The sequence below is a fragment of the Neolamprologus multifasciatus genome, chromosome 20 (genome assembly GCF_963576455.1).
Source record: "Neolamprologus multifasciatus chromosome 20, fNeoMul1.2, whole genome shotgun sequence".
NCBI lineage: Eukaryota > Metazoa > Chordata > Actinopteri > Cichliformes > Cichlidae > Neolamprologus > Neolamprologus multifasciatus.
The window spans coordinates 29,515,963-29,538,769 of NC_140458.1; the positions used below are offsets into that span (position 1 = coordinate 29,515,963).

The following is a 22,807-nucleotide window of genomic DNA, read 5'->3' on the forward strand; positions in this document are numbered from 1 at the left end:
AGTCAGCGCAGCATCAGAATGTTTCCTCTGGTTGGCCTGTTTCCTTAAACATTCAGTACTAGTATTTCCGACCGCTGGGTTGAAAACCTTGTCACTTTGAAAAAATAGACCGTAGAGGCAGACGTTTTAACCAATTTAATTCGTGATTTTAACAACAGCAGAAACGAATGAATAAAAACACACAAGTAAACAATTTTTTTCTTTTGAAAAAAAAAAAAAAAAAAACAGAACAAGAAACGGAGAAATGCTTTTATTTACACTGTGGTGTTAATACTGAAACACCTAAATGATTTAATCGCATTAAAGTGCTCTCTCTCTGACCATTTGTAATAATGAGATGAAAAACGACGAAAATTTGTCTTTCCAAGAATGGGCCTTAGAAAGGGAGACAAAAACCTTCGCCCTGGTACAAGTAAAGGTCAAGCAAATATAACACAATAAGAGAACCATTCAGCTTCATGATGGCAATCCAGAAATTAAAGTGGAATGTTATTAAATACCTACAAATAAGTGCCATGAAGATTAGCTACAGAGTCAGCTATAATGAATTTATAAGTACCTTGCCCTGCAAGGTTTTCAAAATACAAATACAAGGACAAAAATGCTGCTCATTATCTAGTTTTCTTGATGTACAGGGATAGCATAATATCAATTCACAAATCTAATCAAATCCCTGGTATTAAGATATAATACTGAGTATGCTTTTTTTGTTTGTTTGATTGTCTCCTATCTGTTTTGCAGTGTGTTACTATAAAATAATGAGCAGCATATTTTCTAGAACGTAATAAAAGTATTAGGCAATACCTAATTTTTAACAATAAGTGTCAGCGTACAACTACTAACACCAAAGCACTTTTTTTTTTTTTTTTTTTTACACATAAACGATACCACCACACCGAACCACATTACGGTCATCACGTTATCATACCCACTGAAAATACACAATTGTGTTCCCATAGTTATGGATTCGATTTACCCAGTTCTAGTCATTTGGTTCAAACAGCAGATACATCATGTTGACTCTATTATTTCCAACAACATCTACTCAAAAACATTTACATGATAAAGTATATACATTTGTACAAGTGAAGGACAACTTAAAGAAAAAAGAATAAGTCAGATGAGAACCTTTTTTTGGCATCTAAACACAAAATGCAGTGGTGATTTACCTCTTTTGACATTTATGTTACTGTGAACAATGTCACATATGCTGTAAAAGAAAAATGTGTTATTACTTATTGCACAGTGCACCCAAAATAAAATGCCTCTGCACTTATCAGTGTTCCAAAAAGCAAAGTCCAGATCATGTGTGTTCAGCATTGCTTTGACAATTATATTGTTACAATGCGTTTTGTTTTGAAGACTGAAGACATAAACTTTGTTATGTTATCTTCAAATATTAGATGGAACAATAGTTCAAGCACAAACGTCTGGCTGCACATGAAAGTGCATGAGCACACTGAAAATATCTCAGAATCAAAATTGATCAAAGTTGATCATCAAAATATGACAAGAGCAGCTAAACACATATTTAACAACCCTAGTCACGTAGTTACACTGCAGTAAGCTGATGCTGACAATAACTTCTGGGAAATAAGATCCAAGATTTTATTCAGTCTCAGTGAATGTCACTTTCCATGAATTCCTCCTTGATGGAGTGCTTGCTCCGTGACACCTTGCAGTCAGGCATGTCAAAACCAAAATCAGCCCACTCATCAGCAGCCGTCATGCCTGATGTCCCAACAACGCTGGACCTGTTGGGGATAGTGATGGTGTGGCGGACGCGAAAGTGCACAGCTTCCATGACCCGCTGGCGTTGCAGTTCCCCACCTGTGGCCCCAATGGCCGCCATTGCGGAGGCAGTCATGTTGCTGCTAGAGCGAAGCAGCTGCTGCCCATGATAGTCATGATGATGAGAAGAAGCAGGCAGCTGCAGGGAAGCGCCTTGTTTCATGTCCTGCAGACCTCGCCAGATGATGAGGCGGGACTGTTCTGGTATCTTTAGCGCACCCAAATCCTAGTGAGGGCACACAGACATTGGAGGAGTTCAAGAGTGTAGCAAAAAAGCAAACACAAAGCAATAAGAGTGTGTCTTTACGTGTTTGCTTGAAAATGCAAAAGGAAGTCAGGAAGTATTAAGCCTGCTTAATAAGGTAATTCTTTGCATCATCACTAGTGGTCAGTAATTGTCTGGGATTTGTTTGTACCTTGTTGCTTTACTTTTCTGTTTTGTGTCTCTTATTGCAGTTTCTTTTTTTGTTGCAGTTTTTACCTTTTCTTCTCTTTCTTTTATTTGTTTTAATAAACCTCAATTACATGTAACATTTCTTATTATGTCCATTATTTCTACTGCTTGTAGATTGTATGTGCAGGAACAAACTGGTTACCTCCATGGAGAGAGTTTGGAGATGGTAGATAGACTGGAGGCCTTGGGAAGTGAAGTACTCAATGAAGTTCTGACAGCCCAGACTGGTGAGAAAGCTGTATGGGGAGAAAAGAAGGCCTGCTTAGACCAGAGATACAACCTAAAACTGGGACTTAAACAAAAACATTACTCCTGAGAAAAACTGAAATAGAAAAACAAGTATTTTCTGGATTTACTGTAGTGATATCTATAGGGGGACAAGTCCCTATAGCTTAGTCTAAGTAAAATGAGAGGGAGATTTAGGGCACAGATCTAAACTAAAGGATACAGAAACTATACATCTGAAGAACTGTAGTGAAATTAAAACCATAAACATACATTTATACATTATTAATGATTCATAAGGCCATTATTGCTTTAATGAAGAAGCTTTATTATAAATACATGAATGTTAACGTTTTGGTAACATACAAAGTAACTGGAAAAAGAAGCTAGCTGTACAATTTAACGGTTTAATTAACATAATAGTCTGCAAAAACAAAAAGACAAATCCTGCTGTATCAAAAAGGCTAAAATTGCAAGAGCAAGTCATATGACTGCAAAATGGACAAAATAGTTTACAAAAGTAAAATTAATTAAAAAGAAAAAAGAAAAAATATAGTTTAAAATTAAATAGAAATTAAACATTTCTTTTGAAGAAAAAAATCTGCTGCATTGCATTGCATTGCAAAGAATGGCTATTTACACAGTGTCAGTGTGAAGGAATTTAGAACTAGGTAAGACACACAGTTTCTGCTTTTCAAGTGCAGGTAACAAATCCATAGCAGAGGTTTTACAAGTCTTGAGAGGTTATGCTGTATTATTTAATGAGAGCTGATAAACATGTGATTTAAACACTTATATGCATCTAGCAGAAACCTGAAATAATAAATCCAGCCAGATGAAAGCATTGGTGTTTTTTCTGTTTTTTCTTCTTTTTTTTTTTTTGCTGTGTTCTGTTTTTCATTTTTCTCTGCACGGAACAGGAACATTTTAATATTAAAGGGGCCAAAACTGAAAAAAACAACAACCCCCAAAACAAAAAATGCTCTTTTCACTTTTATTTTAAATATTACTGACTTGACCTTTCTACTTATTGTTCTTTTCCACTTCAACTGTGCCATGTATACACATTTTTTCCATGTTACCAAGTCTCCAGTGGGCCTTCACTATGGCACTCTCAAAGGGTGTTTACAGATCTGTATTGTTATTGCAAGCCTTTACAAAACAGCCACAACATTATGTTTAAAAAAACATAACAAAACAAAAAAAACAGCTCAATCTTGTCACATTTTGTGGCAAAATAGAATGTTTCCAAAACACTGTTTGACATAATACTATGTAAACATGGCCAAGTAAAGTAAAGTATTCTTATGCCACTAGTTTACATTTAACCAGACAAGTGCATCTGATTGTCAAGCGGCCTTTTTTTTTTTACAGGTGAGTAAAGGAGGAGTGTCATTGGAGGGTGAGGTACCTGACAAGGCTGGGGTCAGGGTTATACGGAGGGGGCGGGCTGCAGTGAGAAGCAGACACTATATTCTGACTGTTGTGGCCACCGTTCATTTCTCCATTTGCCTGCATGTGGTTGCTGTTGAGCATGTTTGGACCTGTAGGAAAGGGACGGGTGATCAGTAAAACTAACAGCAGCAACCCTGGATAAAGTACTGTAACAGTTTTGGAAGTAATGTCTCGAAACAAAATCACACACATAGATAATCACCCATATGAGCCATGGAAGAGGGGGCAGTGTGGTGTTGCTGGGGCTGCTGTCCTGCGAGCTGGTTGACTGAGGGTGGCTTGCTGAGGCCTCCGTGGGAATGCAGCTTGTTCATGTTGGACAGTGGAGAATAGGAGGAGGGTGATGCCACGTGGCTCCTAACGGAAAAAGATGTTGCAGAGATTAGAGCAAGAGTTTGTCTCAGTGTTACTGAGCATGACAGACACTTTACAGTTTGATGAAATACAGAAGACTCAATGTGCATTTGGAATTTTGCACTGTGTTGATGTTGTTCCTACATCATCATAACAATGTCACAACCAAACCACAATCAGTAGCCTAAATTTGGCTGAATGACATAATTAAGTAATGCACTGCATTACTTTAAAGAAAAAGTAACAAGTAGTGTGTAATACATTACTTTTATTGAGTGTTGCTCAGTTGCAACATTAAACCTGGAATGACAATATTATGGTCATGCAGGAACAACAGCAAAACGGGCAAATGCGATGCACGTTCCTAATAAAATAAAAAACACAACTTTTATATGTAGAGCCAAATGAGTGTATGTGCATTGAAGTGACTCACGGTCTCTGCAGCAGCTGCTGCTGTGCTTGTTGTCTGTAGGAGTCCACCAGCTGCTGTGGCACAAGCTCCACCAGCTCCAAGCTGTCTTTAATCTTCATCAGCAAGTCAAAGTTCTCACGACCACGAACCTACACACAAACATGACACAACCGTTATCCTAAGCCATCAATGACTGCTGAATCGATCCATCCAATAAAAATAGTGCTTTTGTTCCAACAATTTAATAAATTAGCAAAAAACTCACAAACCGTGAGTCTGACAGTTAGAAAGCTAATAGATGAATCTAAATTTTCTTATTATACATGTGTGAAAGCTCTTACAGGAATATAGTAAACCTCCTCTTCTCCATGCCGCCTTTTCCTCATATTAATGTTTGGACTGGGAATGTTTGTTGGACTCTGTTTAAAATCTGCAGATAAGAGAAACAGAAGCATAATTAAGCAGATTTATACCACTGTTTTAGACAGCAAACAACCAAGCATGATGTATAACAACAATGATGCGGTTTCACATGAAGCTGATGTGCTGCACATAATTATTGCTAATTTCATTTATACAGAGGGGTATGAATATTGCTAATTTCAAGCCCTTGTTCCTAGTTGGGTTTTTTAGAACCACAATACACATATAAAATTTTACAGTCTTCCATTACATGAAACTGTAGCACGCTTTAGACCTGAAACTACAATAATACACATAAGAATGTACACTAGTTAGAATATGATTCTACAAATAAGAATAGTTATGAAATTATATGGCAAAGTCAATTCAATTCAATTGGGTGTAAAAGATTTCATATCTGGGATTTCAGCTGTTAGTGTGTTGATCTTTATGGAGACTACTTATTGTCCAAATTTAGATCTTGGACATTCACCATGCTCCTCTGGGGCTAGACTGTTTATATATTTGAAAACTAAATTAGGAAAACACAAGTGAATGAAACTTTAAAAGCTAAAATGATTGTATCTTTAACTGTTATAATTTAAAACAAACTTTTTCCCCATGAAGTCTTATTTCAACTCACTGCGCTTGTTAGCACTTCCATTTTTGGCCACACTCTCATTCAGGGCCTGCTGTTCCCTGAAGTGGTCCTCATCAGCTTTGCGGTCTCTGCCCGGACATGCACATATCCGACCTTCAAATGACCTTCTGCCCAACACTTGGCCGCTGCAGAGATTATATAGAAGAAGAAAATGTACTAATTGCAGCATGTTTTCAAAAAGTGATGAAATGTCAAACCAAATATCTCTGTTTGTGTAGGAAATATGAATTGTTGCCTTACTCCCTGGTTTCCAAAGTGATGATAATGAGGATAGGTCTCCTGTTCATGCCGCCGACACAGCTGCTGTTGCACATAAAATTATATAGGATGGTGGTAAACTCAGTCCCTACCTGTAACACAGAGCAACAAGGTTTTATTTTTTACTTTGCTTCCGTTAGTGCATAAGTACTTATATCAGCATAACATAATGGTGGGAAGTGTAACTGTAACTGTACACCATTTTAGGTCTCGGTATTTATAAAAGCTCATTTCTTTTCATCGCTCAAGTAATTTTTTTTCAAAAACACCAATTCACCACCAGAGGGAGGTGTTGTAGCGCACGTTGATGTGATGAGAGACAAATGTACTTTATATTAACTTTTTCATGACAAACATGATGAATCTTGTGCTTGCGTGAACATGTCTGGCATCTTTATTTATAGATGAGCGTCGTATTAAATTCTTAACTGTAGCTGACTGTTTCTTTGACGTGATCATCATATGTCTCGTCTTTTCTTTTTAATGTCCAAAAACAAAAGAGATATCTGCAAAATGTCCATTTTACAAACAACTAAATTTTATCAGAGGCTTTTTCTGTGTATCTTTAAATACCTGATGCAATGCATATGTATATCTCTGCTGTTATGACCCGCTGCAGGTCAAGTACACTACCACCAACCTGTGGAGCCTCATACGGGACGATGACACTCTGCCTGCCAGTAACAGGATCATCCACATACTGGCAGAGGTTATTGCCCTCCACTCTGATCAGGTGACTGGCCGGAGCTGCTTGACCTGAGGAGATAACATGAGAAAGAGTTGGTTTATTTAAGTGGAAACCCCCCCAAACTTGGCAGACACCAGGTACAGTTTATTGTGTAGTATAATGTCCAGAAAACTGTTGTTCTTAATGATGCTTGTGGTTGTTAAGTGAACTGCATTTAACGTTCTGCTGCTCTCTGTTACTTGCATTTTACAGGCTCATTCTGCAGTCCCCCATGCAAGCAAGAATTAGCCAAACACTAATGAGACATATAAAAAAAGTATAAAATATGTCAGCCTAATTACTTATGTTCAAAAGAAGAGATTAGCAGATTGTACCATCATTGAAGTCTCGTCCTAGTTCGTGGTTGGGGCATCGTTTGACCACTTCAGTCACGTGCTCCGCCTTCTTATAGATGGGCATGGCTCTGATGATGCTGCCATGCGGAGGAGAGGAGGATAGCTTGATCTGGATTGGACAGGTTTTGGCAATCTGACAGTAGAGCTTCTTCAGCAAGGGAGAGTACTGGGTAGAGAAAGAACACACGCGGTCAAGTTTCAAATCAGTGGTCTGAACTTATAAATGGGAATTTAATGTGCTTGTGAAAAAAGCAAAAACAAATCAATCTAAAGGTCACGGCCAATGAGGCGTTGCAGTCTTGCTCCAGTGACTTTTGTCTCATGCTCTCAAGAATAGTTATATATAAACGTAATAAGAGAACACATTACACTACTAGTGACATAATTACAAAAATAATCTTTCAGGAGGTGGGACTGTTGTCTCAAAATTAAATAACCTACAATTAAGTCACCTATCAGCAGACAAAAAAATAAGTCTCTAAGAGACAGAAGACAAGGTGGACAGATAAAAAGCTGGGCAATATGATAATAAAAAAGTTTTGTGTAAAAGCAGCACACTATGATTACCACATAAAACCATGAATGAGAGCAAATGTTGTCAAATAAAGAGCAGAAGAGTATGCATGGAAGAGAGAAACACATCAGCCAGTCAGCAGTAAATTTTCATTTGTGTTATAAAGGTAAATGTTGTGTAGCATGAATACATGATAATTACCCAGAAGACTGTGTTTGTGGGTTGTAATGTGAGATACTGCAAGTGATAGAGAAAAAGCGTAACTGTACACCTTCTCTCTGGACAATAGTATAAAAAATACAGTTTCTTACAGGAAGCGTAGCAGTCATCTAGTTAAAGTGAAATAAAAATATGCTGATCTGTGCACATCCAGAGCCTTCACTAATTCCTCAGTTTACAAGTATTTCCACATGCACATACATGCGCTTTCGCATGAATGTGCATGTGGAAATGCCATTACACATGCACCCAAAGACATCACAAGGAATGAAATGGCCTAAACATGCCCCAACACAATCACAAAATCTTAAAAATCTCTCCTGTCGTGATCAAACTACGACCTTCCAGGAAAAAAAAAAATAAAGTCTGTTCTTTCCTGTGTAGACTTGCTAAAGTGAGCTTGAAATGCAAATGCGTACCGTATGGGAGAACTACAGCACTCACAGGTCAACATTTGTGTTGCTGCGTAAGAAAAAAGCAAAGAGTCCACGTGAAGTTGTCTCTTTGCATTTCCTAGATTATAGAAAGCAAAAAGAAATAGAAACACGGAGAGAAGAAATAATAGAGAGAGACTCGTGGAACACGGCAGGTACATGATAAGTATAGGACAGTGTGTTGGCAATTCTAAAAATAAACAAACAAACAAACAAGAATTATTTGTGATAGTAAAGAAAGAAATTTATTAGACAAAAGTGAAGAATTTCATTCTCAGGTTATCTGACTCTCAGGATTCAAGTATCTCTGCATTACAGAGGCCAACAAGAAAAAGGAAAGGCCACATGTACGTGTTTGTGAGTTGGTTCAGATGTAACTGATAGACAGCGGCTATCACGACCACACTATTCCTTTTCCCTTCTTTTTTTTTGTTTATTTTTTGCCCTTTATTACTTTTTTTAAATTTCATTTTTACACACACAGACACAGACATTTTTCTGTGTGTGTAAATGTAGCTCCCTGTGTTGGTGTCAGAAGTGCAGTGTTATTAAAAGAACTGATGCAGGAAAAGATGAGTGATGGACAAGTTGGGCTTTGTTTCAAAACACAACAAAGGCACAGAGAGTAGAGAGGAAGAGAAGGAGAACAAATATGCCAAACTTGGATTAGTAGCTTTGTCACTGAGTTGGAATAAATCTTGTGGTGACTGAGAAAAGGAAATTAAAAATGGACAGAGGGGTAAAAGAATAAATTGTAAGAATACAATTTATTAATTTAAAAACTGAACGAAGCGATCTCTTTATACACGTCTGTCTGTTTATGCTTTTCTTGACAAGAAAAGGAGAAATTTGGCACGTATCCTGCTGGGAATCAAAAGAAGTGTAGTGTTGTGTTTAAAGTTGTTCGGATAAATAGTGGTCTCATTTTTTTTTTTTTCATTTAAAGTTTCCTAAATGAACCTTTAGGAAACTTGAAAATTAAGTAAAAGCTTCACCAATTTAGTGAAAACTGTTTTTTAATCGACTGCTTTTGTGATAAATTATTAACTCTTATAATATTCTTTCTGACTTTCAGATGGACAAGTTTTGCGAACAGTGCTTCTAGCCACTGACAAAACATTGTTTTAATGTACATGTTGTATTTCCTTTGGTCAGTGTGTCATTATGAGAGTTTGTGATTTACTGCAGTAAAAGTGTATTAGATCTGCATTAGAAGCTCACGTGTTTGTCTTGGTCAGAAACATACATAAATCCACACCAAAAGACTCCTGTGTGATCAAGTTTAGAAAATTATGCCATAATGGTAGGGACAGGAATTTTATTGCCATCTGTCCATCCATCCATCCATCCATCCATCCATCCATCCATCCATTCATCTTTGCTTCTACACGGTGGACCAACGGAGACAGGCCCTGACAGGTTCCTTGAGAAGAGGTGTTAATTGCCAAACTGTCATCCATACTCACAGGCAGCAGCTTGCCCGCTGTAAATTTTTATAACAAATATCAGATTTATTTATGTACATTCATACACACACAGACACAGTGAGCTGATATGCAGTACCATATAAGCTGACTTTTCATACACTGTAATCATCGTGTATTGGAATGAAATTAGTATAGGAAACCTAAAAGTCACCCATGTTAAAAGATCTAATGAACCATAATGAATTACAATCTTACAATATAGTAATCGTTTTTGTCTAATCCAAAAAGTAAAGCTTAGGCTGCGAGGGAACCATATGAGCACCTTAAGAGCCTATTAAAAAACATTTAAATAAATAAAACATAAATAAGATAAAACCATTAGACTTAAGTGATTTTCAAGTAGCTACATGCACAGTCCATGGAGTCTTACGGTTAACTCCTTTAGAGTATTAACATAAACACTGTGTTTCACAGAGTATTATGGGACACACAGCATGACCTAATGCTTAAAATATTAGCTTCCTCCGTGGCGCTTAGCTGTGTTATCAATTCAGTCCAGAACATCAACAAGAGCCCCTGTTCTATAGTGAAATTAGTTAAGATATTAGCTGATTAGGCGGATTTCTTTAAACACTGTATACTACAAAAGCACTTGTTTTACAGCACAAAACGATCAGTCCTCCAACTAGGAGCACATTTATTTCCCCTGTGAAATGTCATGCGTCCCAAATGTGTGAATTCTCTTTCTCATCAACTCTGGTTTCTCACATTTGATGCTTGGCAGGAAAACCAGTGGTGATGTGGCTGGTGATGCATCAGGAAAGGAAGGGAGGGATGCATTGTGCAGAACATGTTGGGACGTGTGTCCTAACGGAGAGAGGCTAATAGCTGGGAAGAGCAGCTTCTGACAAGCCGCTGTGTAGTGCATGCTCGAGCCTGCATCCTGAGTGTATCACACCCCTCCCTACTACTGCCACATACTGTACACACATAGACAGACACACAAACACTTGTGCAAGTGCATATACACTTACACACAAACTAAAGTCTGATTGTATGGAAAGGGGTCTTATTATATGACAATACTAAGGTGTTAGATCTCATTTCTAGCCATGGTGATGCTTGCCTGCATCCAAGCAGAAGAATCATCTTCAAGGGGCACGAGAGCGTCAGAGTTTCAGAGCTATTATCACTAATGGATGCTGTCTTGACTAGACGTGGGTGGGGGTGGGGGGGTTGATTGCCAGAGCAGCTTAACATGGGTTTGGATGGACTAACTCTATGTGGAAATACTTTGATAGATGAGAAAACCAATTGTGTCTCCTCCTTTGTGTTCACCTGACTTCTCATCTCCTTTGAAAGGTACCAGAGTTGGACTAATCTAATGACAAGTTCTATATACCACAACCAAATGCTTTGTCAGTCACTAATGATGTCAAGTCAAGTTTATTTATTCTGTGCCAAGTCACAACAATAGTCACTTCGAGGCAAAGACCTTACAGTATTAAGGAGAAACCCCCAGTAATCATATAATCCCTACTATGAAAAATAATGGCAGCAATTCTGATTAAACTGATAACGTGGAATGTGAGACGAAGGGATTTAATGAAAAATGCTCAATGGAATAAGTAGACATCTTCCCTTGAGAGGAAAAGGCAGAGGGGCATGAAGAAGGGCAGCTAGGAAGCTGCTCATATTGAATATGCCCCTACGCCATTTGGTATTCCACATTGCCTGAGACCACAAGGAATACGCATGAAACTCCTGTTTTCTACATTCAGACAACGTGACTCAGTCTTATAGTCATCCCTTTTTTCCAAACAAGTTCAAACTTGGGCCTTTTACTGAATTTCGCATAAATACGCACACCCATATTTGCATCCACATTTCAGACACACATAAATCCTCATGTAATCTTTTGGGTAATCCCCTACCATTAGTAGAAATGTAGTCATCCTGAGAGGCTTGACTGGAATGCCTTTTCTTTCTGATTATTGTTTTATTTACTTCACTGGAGTCTTTCAGTAAAATGTAAATATGTTGTCATTTTATTGGGAAAGAGTTTATGTCTATATTCCAGGATGTTTTACCCTAAACGGCTGCATATTCTGTAAGTATTACATGTGGTGAACTTCTTTTTTAACTATCTGTAACACTTCCTGTGAATAAATCAATGCTTTTTACAGTAGAAAATCATATATTATCATACTCATTCATTTCACAGATTAAACATTTTCTTTTTTCCATAGCTATATAATAACACTTATAATTTGCCGGTCTTATAATCAGGCATTCAAGATAAAACAAAGCATTACAGTAAACTCCACCAAAGCTATGAGCAATCACCCAGTCTCTCTTTTTGTTCTAATCCCTCCTGTTTAATGGCAGCGGAGGCATCTGAATAATCACAGGTTTCCTCACAATCCTTTTCTGCTGCCTCATCATTTGTATCTTAAGTCGTGTGCCAGTCAAACACTCCTTTGTTTCTCCTCTTATAGCGCACAGACACACACACACACACACACACACACACACACACACACACACACACCTGCAAGACGCTATAACTTAAATTGTTAGGCAGTTAAAAAAAACCTTTCTCTTCTGTTCTGTTAAAATCGTAGCAAAATACAGTTTTCAAAAACTATTAAGAGTTTTGCTGTAAAAACAAGAGGTCTGTCGGCAGGCTTTTATTGATTTTTTAATTCAAAGCTAAATGGTACTGTTAGAGTTCTTTTTCGGATGTTATGTACTTTCTGAATGAAGTCAAAAGATGTATTCTGAACTTTAAAATGGCACGTTAGGTAGAAAAAGGCAGGGTAAATAGTAAGTATCACATTGAACCAAACAGGTCACAACAAGTTTTCGGATCATTTTATGGCAGTAAGTCATCAGGTCAAACTAATATTTTTGTGCATGTTTTCTTTGGTTTCTGTGGATGTGTTTTGGCAGAAGATTTAATGAAATGGATGAGAATAGAAGTTAGACAAAGGAGATGACAGGTATACTCAAGGGCAGGAGAGAAGAGCAGAGGAGAGAAGAGGGGGAACTTTAGGCGCCAGAGGTGACAGCCATGAGTGTGTGCTAAGACCGGAGGAAGAAAGAGACAGAGAAAGAAAAGCAACAGGTCAAAGACCACAGTTCCAATGTCCAGAGGAGGATCTTCTTACATCACCGAGGGCTGAATGAAGAAGCTCACCATGCATGATTAACTTTAGCAAACACATACGCAGAGGATCTCAATCTATCACACAGACACATTCACAGGCCTCAATGCACACAGAGACAAACACACACACACACAGAAGGAAGTGCGCTTTTTCTTTCACTTGTTTCTGGGAGGTCAACTGTGAGACAGTTGGAGGTGACACTTTTTGAGGAGAACAGACTTCTCATCAGGTCATAACAACACACACAGCCTCTATTTCACCTACCCCTCACCACAATCACATCACAAAATAGTTGTGTGCATTGTGTTCATTAGAATTGATAATTGGTGTGTAAATTTCCAATACTCATATTCCTCTGATTTTTTTTAAATTATTTTTTAAAATACTACCTCAAAAGTTTGAATTCCAGCTGAAAGCTGTTAATGTAGCTCATTCTAGAGGAGTAGAAGAGGCAAACATCACATCCAATGTGAATTTTTATCCCAGTTCGATCAAGTAGAAATCAGTCTACACGCAGTTACAGTCAGCTAAGAAAATAACACAATGTCTACATTTTTGAAGTTGTGCTACAATCTGTTCAGGCATTGGCTATAAATAAAGACCTATTGATATTGACCAAAAAACCCCAAAACATGACGATGTTTTTTGCCATAATCAAGCAACCTTAAAATACTATTTGTGTAATTACATTATCATTAAAATAGATTAATGCACTGATAAAGTGAAACAACACATGAGGCAGCAATTTCTAATATACTCAAAGACAGTACACCAAAATATATAAATCAAAATAACCTCTAAATTACATAAACTCATATGATATGATATGATATTTTTATTTCTCACTCAAACTGCTTAAAGAAACCAAACAAAGTCTTCCAAAAGACTACCACAGAACAGACTCATAAAAGGTGAGTACAGGACAAGATGAATCACTGAGTCGTGCGCTACTTTCGCTTACACATAGCACGCCTGCACATGTACTGACTTGAGTGAGTGTCCATGTGAACGAGTGTCTTTGTGTGCATGTTTATGTGTGTTCGAGGGACTTACTTAGCAAGACAGAGAGCTAGAAAGAGCAAGAGAAGCCTGCATGCACAGACATACACCAGCACACATCATAGCCACAACAGTGTGTTTGTGTGTGTGTGTATATACTCACGGTCCATGTGGCTGACTTGGCTGTGCTGGACTGCTGGAAGGACACCTGGAAGGCATGTGGCCCAGGGTAATCGGTGTTAGAAGGGATGGCAGGGGCAGGCGACAAGCCCTCAAAGGTGGAGTTGGGCTGGGAGTAAGGTGAGGGGGTGGGCACGGCCGACGAAGAGGCGTTTTCGGAGCTGTAGGGGCTGGTGGATGTCGCACGGCTCCCCAGACTCTCCATGCTGCTGCTCAGCAAGTTGTACTGGGACTGTGAAGAAATGAAGAGAAAAGGCGATGAGGGAGGTGAAGAGGTAGGGAGGGGAAAAGGCAGAGGGAGGACACAGGTAGAGGTGTCACAGAGACAGGGGCTTAGAGGCTCAAAGGAAGGTCGGGTTACACTTGGAAGGGAGATGTGGGTAGTGCGCGTGATGCACAGTGCGTGTGGGGGCATGCGTAACTATTTTATGATTTATACATAAAATCGACATCAACAGGTGTGTTGAGGTGAATCTGTGAATAGCACTTGCAGTGAGGTCCACACTGTACCTTCCTCGGGGCTATAAGAGGTGTAGAGTTGTAAAACACAGGAGTGATCTGCCTAATTGCCTGCCATTCTCTTTTCTCTCTTCGGTATGATTGATGAAAAAAAAAGATTTGATGTACTGAACTCTGCTAGTGTCTCGTGTGAGGCCTGCATTTTGTTTTTAAACTCAAAAGCTACAGTAGAAGGAAAACGTATTAAAAACACGTGATTTCAAAAAAGGTCAGAAAACACAAGCTGCAGTCCACCACAGTCTACCTCCTGCTCTTCAAAATAAAACAATCTGTGAATAACATGAAACCAATAGTCAGTTGACTGAGACAGAACAAGAAAAAGTCGGCAGCAAAGAATATTCTGAAAACCAAAAATAATCTTTAGTGTGAAAACTCATTCCTGGATTCATCCCTGTTGCCCGCATTGTGCACGTGTCAAACAACTGAAGCTGATGGCAGCTTCCAGTTGAACCGTTTCCATTGCACACACATACGCAAAAAAAACCCTCCAAAACCAAACAAAAACAAAAGCCTTTACCTTCTTCTTCACGTAGTACATCCTCTACTGCTTTGGTCTCATTTGTCAAATCTTCAGTCAGTCAAACGTCCAAACACAGCAAACCAAAGAGAGTGCTGGACCAGAGCCTAACCACAGAGTTCAAGCAAGGTGTGCATCAGTGGACATACCACGCTCACTCGCTCACACATAGGCGCATGTACTGCCAGGACAGGGAAGAAAGGTGAGGACTGGTCAGGAGAGAGAGAAACGATAGACTGAGACGAGAGGAGAGAAGCAGAAAGGGAAAGAGGGATGGGAACCCAAAAAATTGTACGACATTCTAATTATGGCATGCCCGGACATAGACGGCAATGCCGGGGTGCATGTACACACATGCTCCAAAACACCTTGTGAAGGCCTGCACTAAGTAAACACTGTCTGGTTTGACAGAGAGAGAGAGAGAGAGAGAGAGGGAGAGAGAGAGACAGAGAGAGGCAAGAAGAACAGCATATGAAAGGACAAGCGTTCAAGGGTCAGATACCCCCGCCACTCAGTCGTACCCCCACAATCAATACAACATTAGATTAGCACAGACTTTTCAAAACTTTGGTAGCCTTAATAAGGAAGGATGAAACTCGCTTAAGGTATAATCCATCCATGAGCATGTAATTACAGTGAATATTATTAAACAAACTGTTTCATCTAAGGTTGTGTGGGAAGGTGGATTAGGGTAGTAATATTTAATTAGTACAAAAGCAGTTATACCACTTATAAATTCTCAGACTGGGACTAGTTGAAAAATCTATAAACTGTGACTGGAAGTAAGATGAATCTGAGATGAATCTGAATTCACAGGGACATTTATCTGAAGAATCATGTGTCACATGGGAAAGCTGAGTGATCATTTACCTGGCTCACCACTGCACTTCTCCTTTTTTTCATTATTGTGTCTCGTTCTATTCACTTTCACCATAAACTGAAACTATATTGGATCACTTCACCACACGATCGTTCCCCAGGGCTCGTCTACTTATTACTTTAAGTTTGAGCGCTGAAACTTACAAGGACACAACATTTAATACAGTTAAACAAGGATACGTAAACCTCGTGTGTTTCTATGCCATGGTTCAGCAGCTGAAAGCAAAAGCACAGGTCAATGTCCAAGACTTAATGCAAACGATGCAGGTTAAATGAGGATGCACGCATGCGTGGGACTTTGGAGCCGTACACTGACACTAACTTGAGTTTATGTGAGATGGCACCTCACACAGGATACAACTGGGATAAACAGATAAAGAGGGAAAATTAATTGATGCTTAATAGACATGCAATTTAATTCCCAGCATGCATATCAAATATCTTAAATGTATAATCTTACAACAGAAAGAAGCACATTCATAGCATCAACTTAGATGAACGTGCATATCCTTTTTTTAAAAAAACATGACAAATATCAGCATTAATGCTTTTATTTGTCTTCTCATGAAAGGTGCATACAAATCACTCTGACATCCCTCTAGTATCTTAGCGCTTACCACCTTTGAATTTTTCCATCTAATAGGTATTATCAAAGGGGCTTTAGAGGCACAAGAGAAGCCCAGGTGTATGTGTCAACAACAGAAAACGCCACACACACCCACGCCTACGCCCCGATATAGACACACACACACACACACACACACACACACACACGCACACACACACACACACTGAGAGAGCAAGAGAGACTCACACTCACAGGTGCGTTGTGCTTGGTCTTAATACCTAAACTCAATCCATAACAAGTTGAAACAGAGCTAAAACCTCCACTGCAACTATGTGAGTAAATGTGTTTGTGCGATACGATGTGTCTAAGTGTTTACACTTCCCAGCCCAGCAGCGTCTGATGTCCCCTATGGGCAGTCATCCTGGTAGCTGCCACTCAAAGAAAAGTTTTAAAGACTTAAAACATTTACTTCAGGCAGCAGCAGCAACCTTCACCTGTCAAGATGAGTGAAACACAATAGGCTGAGGATAAAGACACGGTTTAAATCCTAATGACCTGTTTTCAGAGCCACTTACTGAATGAAACAGCTTTCAGCACTTAACAATACAATATCCCAACTATTTATATTTTCCAATTGATTTAAGGAAACAGCATGACCAAAAAGAATAACTGTGCTGCATAAATGAATGGTCTGGTATTATATCAAAAGTGAAGCATGTCTAAACGACACCAGCCATGTTAAACAGAGGTGAGGAGAAGTGGAGGTAAAGAGTGGTGTGCGGTGTAAGAAGGTTGCCCTCTATTGGGAATATCTCCAAAGAGCAGGAATAGGATCTAAATTTCATTTTCACAGTGATCTGTAGACGCTGTAATTCTCTGTAGAGAATTTTCAAGCACAAAGTAAATCACATTAATGTTTTGGTCAATTTCTAAAACCCAGTGATTAATATTGGAATATAGTGGTATGATAGGGATGTGTTTGAGAGTTCTGCTTGTGCTTTATCATAGAATTTCCATAATAATCCAGTTTGTCAAAGTAGTGATAAAACTATCTCCATCTTTCCACCAAACGAATCAAATTGTTTTAATTCAAGAGCAGCTCCAATTCAAGCACATCTCACACATCCATGCGTCTTAACAGCATGATGAGTAATGAGCACTGCCATTGACTTGAAAAACAGTTGCTCTACAACGAACACCAAGTTTCAAACAAAGTAATATGAGATATTCACCTCTAAGTGTGCAGTTTCCAAAAGCAAAAAGGAAGGAATATGACCCAACATCAGCAAATTACACTCGTTCACTTACCACATCCAACAGCATCTTAGAGCTTCTAAAAAAATAAGCTGTGTTTCTACGATGTCTCTCATAAGACTCTGTTCAAGGGTGACTGTAATAGCTGAGTTCTCCATTGCTAGATGAACCTGCTCTAGAGCAGGGCATGATGGAGGGGAAAAAGATGTCCTGCCTCTGTTCTCCACTTGTTTCCCTTACTTTACTGGGCCTTCTCCTTCTTTTGCATCTAACAACAAATCCTTGCTCCACCTCTTTTCTTTCTCTCATGACTATTCATTAACCAGCTTGGCAGGCCCAGGCTTGCCCAAATAAAGATTATATCTGACCAATACTCCAGATCAGAAGGGGGAGGGGGGGGCTGAGTGTAGCTGGGAGTTCCTTTTGATTTCATATGGAAAGATCAAGTGGTTGGAGTGAACAATTAGGCAAAATGAAAGTGTATATTATAATAAATTTTGTAAAAACTGTAAAAGAAACTGTAAGAAAACTGAGAATAAATTAACTGATAAAACTGCTGTTGACTCGGCTGGAAGACTGTGTAAACAGAATTCAATGTGAAATGTATTCAAATAATTTAAAGCTCATTTATAATATTTTACTCAAAAGACACCATGAGTGAAACAGACATTTTAATTTACCTGTATTTTGAATCTATTTGTACATTTTTAAGCTCATATTGAATTTGATGATAGCAAAACATTGTCAAAAAAGGGAGCAAAATTAAATAATGGAAAAGCCCTGCAATCTTCATCATCTTATGAATAATTAGGGTAATCCATAATATTGACGCTGTTAGAGTCTCCCAGAAGTAAATCATTGTTGGAATAAAAATGTATCTCGTACAGTGAGAAACGTGACCTTGTCCTGACCTTTTAATTCTGCAGACATCAAACTGAAAATGAGCAAGATTTCACAGGACTCTATGAAATCCTTAAATAAGAATGAATGGATCACCAGCAAGTGTGACACCTCTATAAAAGCTTACATTTTGCCTGTGTTCTGCGCTAAATCGTTTAGCACAATTCCACAATCTTCCTAAGAGTGGACATTTGTGTAAATTCATCTCAACATTAGAATATAAAAGACTAAAAGAAATTCCCCAAAAAGAGCTACATCTCAAATTCTGCAGACCTCAGGTAACAGTAGAATTAGAAAAGGACCGAACAGGTTAGGCAGGTGTGGAATGGTTGCCCAGAGAAAGCCTCTCCCATCTAAGAAGAACATAGCAGCTGTCAAGCGCAGAACCTGATTATTTTGCAGTCATTGAATCAACCATACCAAAGTATTCTAGAGTCAAATGTGAGGCCATCTGTCTGATAGCTAAGGCCTTAGCTGAAATTTGGTCATCTAACAATGATCCCAAGCACAGCAGGAAATCTACAACTGAAAGGCTAAAAAAGAAAAGAATCAGGCTGTTGTAATGGTCCAGTCCAAGTCCAGACCTCAACCCAAGTAAATGCTTTGGTGCATAAACAAATGCCTCCAAACCTTAATGAGCTGAAGCAAGGCTGTAAAGAAAAGATGGTCACAATTCCTCCACAGTGATGTGAGAGACTGATAGTGAAAGAAAAAGATTCACAGGACTTTACAGAGTCTTGTTAAAAATGACTGCATTCTTCAAGAAACAACGAAAATGTCTGTCTTTCATCTTGTGATATATATAAGTTTTAAAGAATTTGCAGTACATTATACTATGTTTTTGTCACTTTTTAGCTTTCCCAATTGTTCTTTTGTAAATTGGAATGTAAAAAAAATGCATTTTTTTCTGTGGATGGTAAGCCCAGCAGGTGAATACACCTGCACCGTGTACGCATGCTTGTAATGTACACACAGACACACCCCAGCCTACAGATGGTTCTGCAGTGGAGCAGCAAGGGGTTGTTGCTTGGTATTTAATGACCATTCTCCACGCACACACACACACACACACACACACACACACACACACACACACACACACACACACACACACACATCTCACAGTCCCTAAAGGCCACCCAGAAGGGAAATAGAGAGGGAAAAAGCTGCAGAGGAGAGGGAAACAACACAGAAGGGAATCTCCTCAGCACTGGAGGGAAAATACAAGTAGACAAAAAAAAAAACATTCCTAGATGTGTGCGTGTGTTCTCACAAGATAAACTACCACATCCGACAATGACAAGAAAAACTTAACAGATTCTATATAAAAGCAAAGCCTGACCACAATGTGTGAGATGAACTCGTTTTCCTACCATAACATTCTCGTTCATGTCTCTCATATGATAGACATCCATGGAGACCTCTGCAGTGCTGTGGTGGTTCCCCGGGTTGCTGGTAGACGGCACTGGTTGTTCACCTGGCTGGCTGCCTGGGGGGAGCTCAAAATAGGTACTGTCTGGCTCTCTGTGAACACACAATGCATATAAGATGATTAATGAGATGTGGGATTTCAATAAATAATTATAGCGTAAGTGTGTTTTTGTATCATATAATAGAGAGAATTATATAAAAAGAAGAGTTTGAAAAAAAATACTTTTTATCCATGTAAGTCATAGAATACAAGTATACCCTTTATCTCTACCAAGTACTATAATTTTTTATCCTTTCTTCCTTAAATTGTAACCAATTATGATCCTTTATATTCCTTGCAATCAATTATTATACAACCCAATTCTTTTCTTTTTGAGCCTTCCAGCTATAGATTTCCTGCTGTGTGTCTTAAGAAGGAAGACAGCAGGCAAATGTGGGTTTTCCCCCTTTTTCTCTTGCTGCTTAGTTTAAAGATTTTGGACTATTTGCTTATCTTTATTCTTTCAGCGCAATAAAAATGAAATATCTGATAATAAAAAATAATTTTATGGTAATATACTTTTTTCTTAGCAAATTTGTGAATTTAAAGATATCATCCTACTTGCATAAATAATCTGTCATCCAAAATGATAAAATATCAGAACATGAGAAATCAAGTCTGAATTCTCATAGTGACAGTTTTGTTCTTTTTGTGTGCATTATGCAGTAAGAAATATTGTCTTTTTTTAACCAATAAGTATTAAAATACAGCAGTACTTTTTAGCGTTTGCTGAATAATGCCCACACAGAGGAAAAAAATTAAATCAGCTGTTAGATAAGGCAAGTATTTATCTTTAGCTCTAGTAAACATATTTAATAATTTCACTGTGTTATGCAGAAAAAAGACGTCACTTTCCTTCATATTATGTATAAAATTGTGGCATTAAAATTAATCACATATTAGGAATTGTAATTTGTAAGAAAATAATATTTTAGATAATGGAGAGATATATCATATAATTAACTTGATACACTTACATTTTTAATCAGATCATTATATAATTTGGAAAACATGATGGGAAGTATATCAGTTTTCAGTGATGTTGACACTCACAGGGAGCTCCACAGGTGTTCAAAGGTGCCTCCTTCTTCAGTAACAGTGGACTGGGACATCTTAGAGGATGGGTAGTCTGGCGAGGGGAAGACCACTCTACAAAGAACACACACAGGCACGGACAGTTACACAAAGATCTCTTTTCTTAATTAAAAATGTAGGGCGGCAGTTACTGAAACAATTACCGAAAAACTGACTTTTAACTTGAAAAATTAAAACGTGCAAGTTCAAATATATGGTCGGTTTTTTTTCCCATGTTAAAAAATATATTAGACAAAAGTTCAAAACATAAACGCACATTCATCCAGGTGTGATCGCACTAATGTAGTCCCACTGAGGTGGCACAAGGTATCGTGGGGCCTGGGCTTGCCCGGGCCTGCCTGACTCATCACCGTCTCACTCCGAGGGGAGGCTTCTGTCCCTCAAAGGCTGAACATCACATCCTCCGTCTCTGTCTGGAAATAACGCCTGCACTACAACTCGAAAATGTATTCAGACTGGAGTCGCCTAAGTAAAAACGCAAGTCAGGATAGCCCTGAGTAGATGCGCATCTGGTTTCCTGAGCGAAGATTAACGCAACTTTATTCAGAAAACATAGTATCGCCGCTTGTTAAGTTAAAATGATGGCATGATTGTGGAAATTTAGGAAGGTACTCGTCACATCCGGGCATGTTTGCAGTGTTAAATAAGTATCGAGGTGTCAAAGTTAGCCTCGTTTGCAAAAACCTAGAATAGAAGCATACAGCACTACAGGCCTACCGGGAAAGGCGATAGGGGGATGTCTTGATTTTCCATTGAGTCTCCAGCTCGATTTGCTGACGAACACATCCAACTGAAAATCCTGTCGGGCATATTTGGTCCTACAAACATTTTTTTGTGGGCCTACCCACTGCTGCCCACCATGGCGGCGTCACATCTCCTTAGTAACCCCTCTGCAGGATTGTGGCAAAAACTGTGGCAAAGGTGCAAGGCTGAGAGATGTAAATTGCAGTACATAAATAAACGCAAATCTTCAGTGTTTTTAGCCAGTGTGGCTGGAGATACAGATTTCAAATTCTATGAATTTAGGAGTTTAAGTTTAATCTGTATGTCTACTGCACCCTATAGCCTTATCTCCAGGTAACAGAGGTCTTTTCACTTTGGTCTGTGCGGAATCGATTGACGATATCCAACCCAGTAAACATCTAAAGTGATGTCATGTGTCCTGAACAAAGGCTGTTTTCCTTAGTTTCCTTACTTTTTGTTGTAACTGTTCTTGTGGCCATTAAGCTTGCGGATTATGCATGGTACAAAAACCACCGCATTTGGCATTAAAACAATAGTGAGGCGCACTGCGCATCTTTAAGAGCCGCACACGTAAGTGGACACTTGTAATTTGGAACTGTGGAGCTGCAGCTCAGCTGTGTGGCTTCAGGTTCCCGCTGTTCCCGCGGAGTATGCCGCCGCAGAAACCAGCTCCCACCAGCTCGTCCTTCGGTGCCGCCTTGAAAATCCCAAATCAACCAGTATGTTCGCACAGGGGATCTGACAAAGAACCAGTGCGAGACGAGCAGCAGAAAAGACAGCAGCTCGGCTCCCCACGTTGAGAAGCTTAATTGGCATTCCACC

At 38.8% G+C, this 22,807-nt stretch overlaps 1 protein-coding gene across 4 annotated transcripts; it reads right to left on the reverse strand.

Moving 5' to 3' along the window:
* Positions 1–121: 121 nt before the first annotated feature.
* Positions 122–21,301, reverse strand: tp73 (tumor protein p73). Of its 4 annotated transcripts, none has more exons than XM_085147035.1 (13): positions 21,200–21,301; positions 20,049–20,199; positions 14,022–14,270; positions 7,075–7,261; positions 6,653–6,768; positions 5,995–6,104; positions 5,737–5,879; positions 5,033–5,121; positions 4,713–4,840; positions 4,128–4,282; positions 3,882–4,014; positions 2,388–2,481; positions 122–2,017 (listed from the first exon to the last, which is right to left on the reverse strand). In XM_085147035.1, exons 1-13 carry the CDS (start codon positions 21,256–21,258, stop codon positions 1,619–1,621), a joined length of 2,013 nt encoding a protein of 670 aa, XP_085003161.1. In that variant the 5' UTR covers positions 21,259–21,301; the 3' UTR covers positions 122–1,618. The 4 variants fall into 4 exon arrangements, with proteins under 4 accessions (XP_085003161.1, XP_085003160.1, XP_085003163.1 ...); XM_085147034.1 differs by having other exon boundaries at positions 4,116–4,282; XM_085147037.1 differs by lacking the exons at positions 20,049–20,199; positions 21,200–21,301 and adding an exon at positions 15,075–15,674.
* Positions 21,302–22,807: the final 1,506 nt, after the last annotated feature.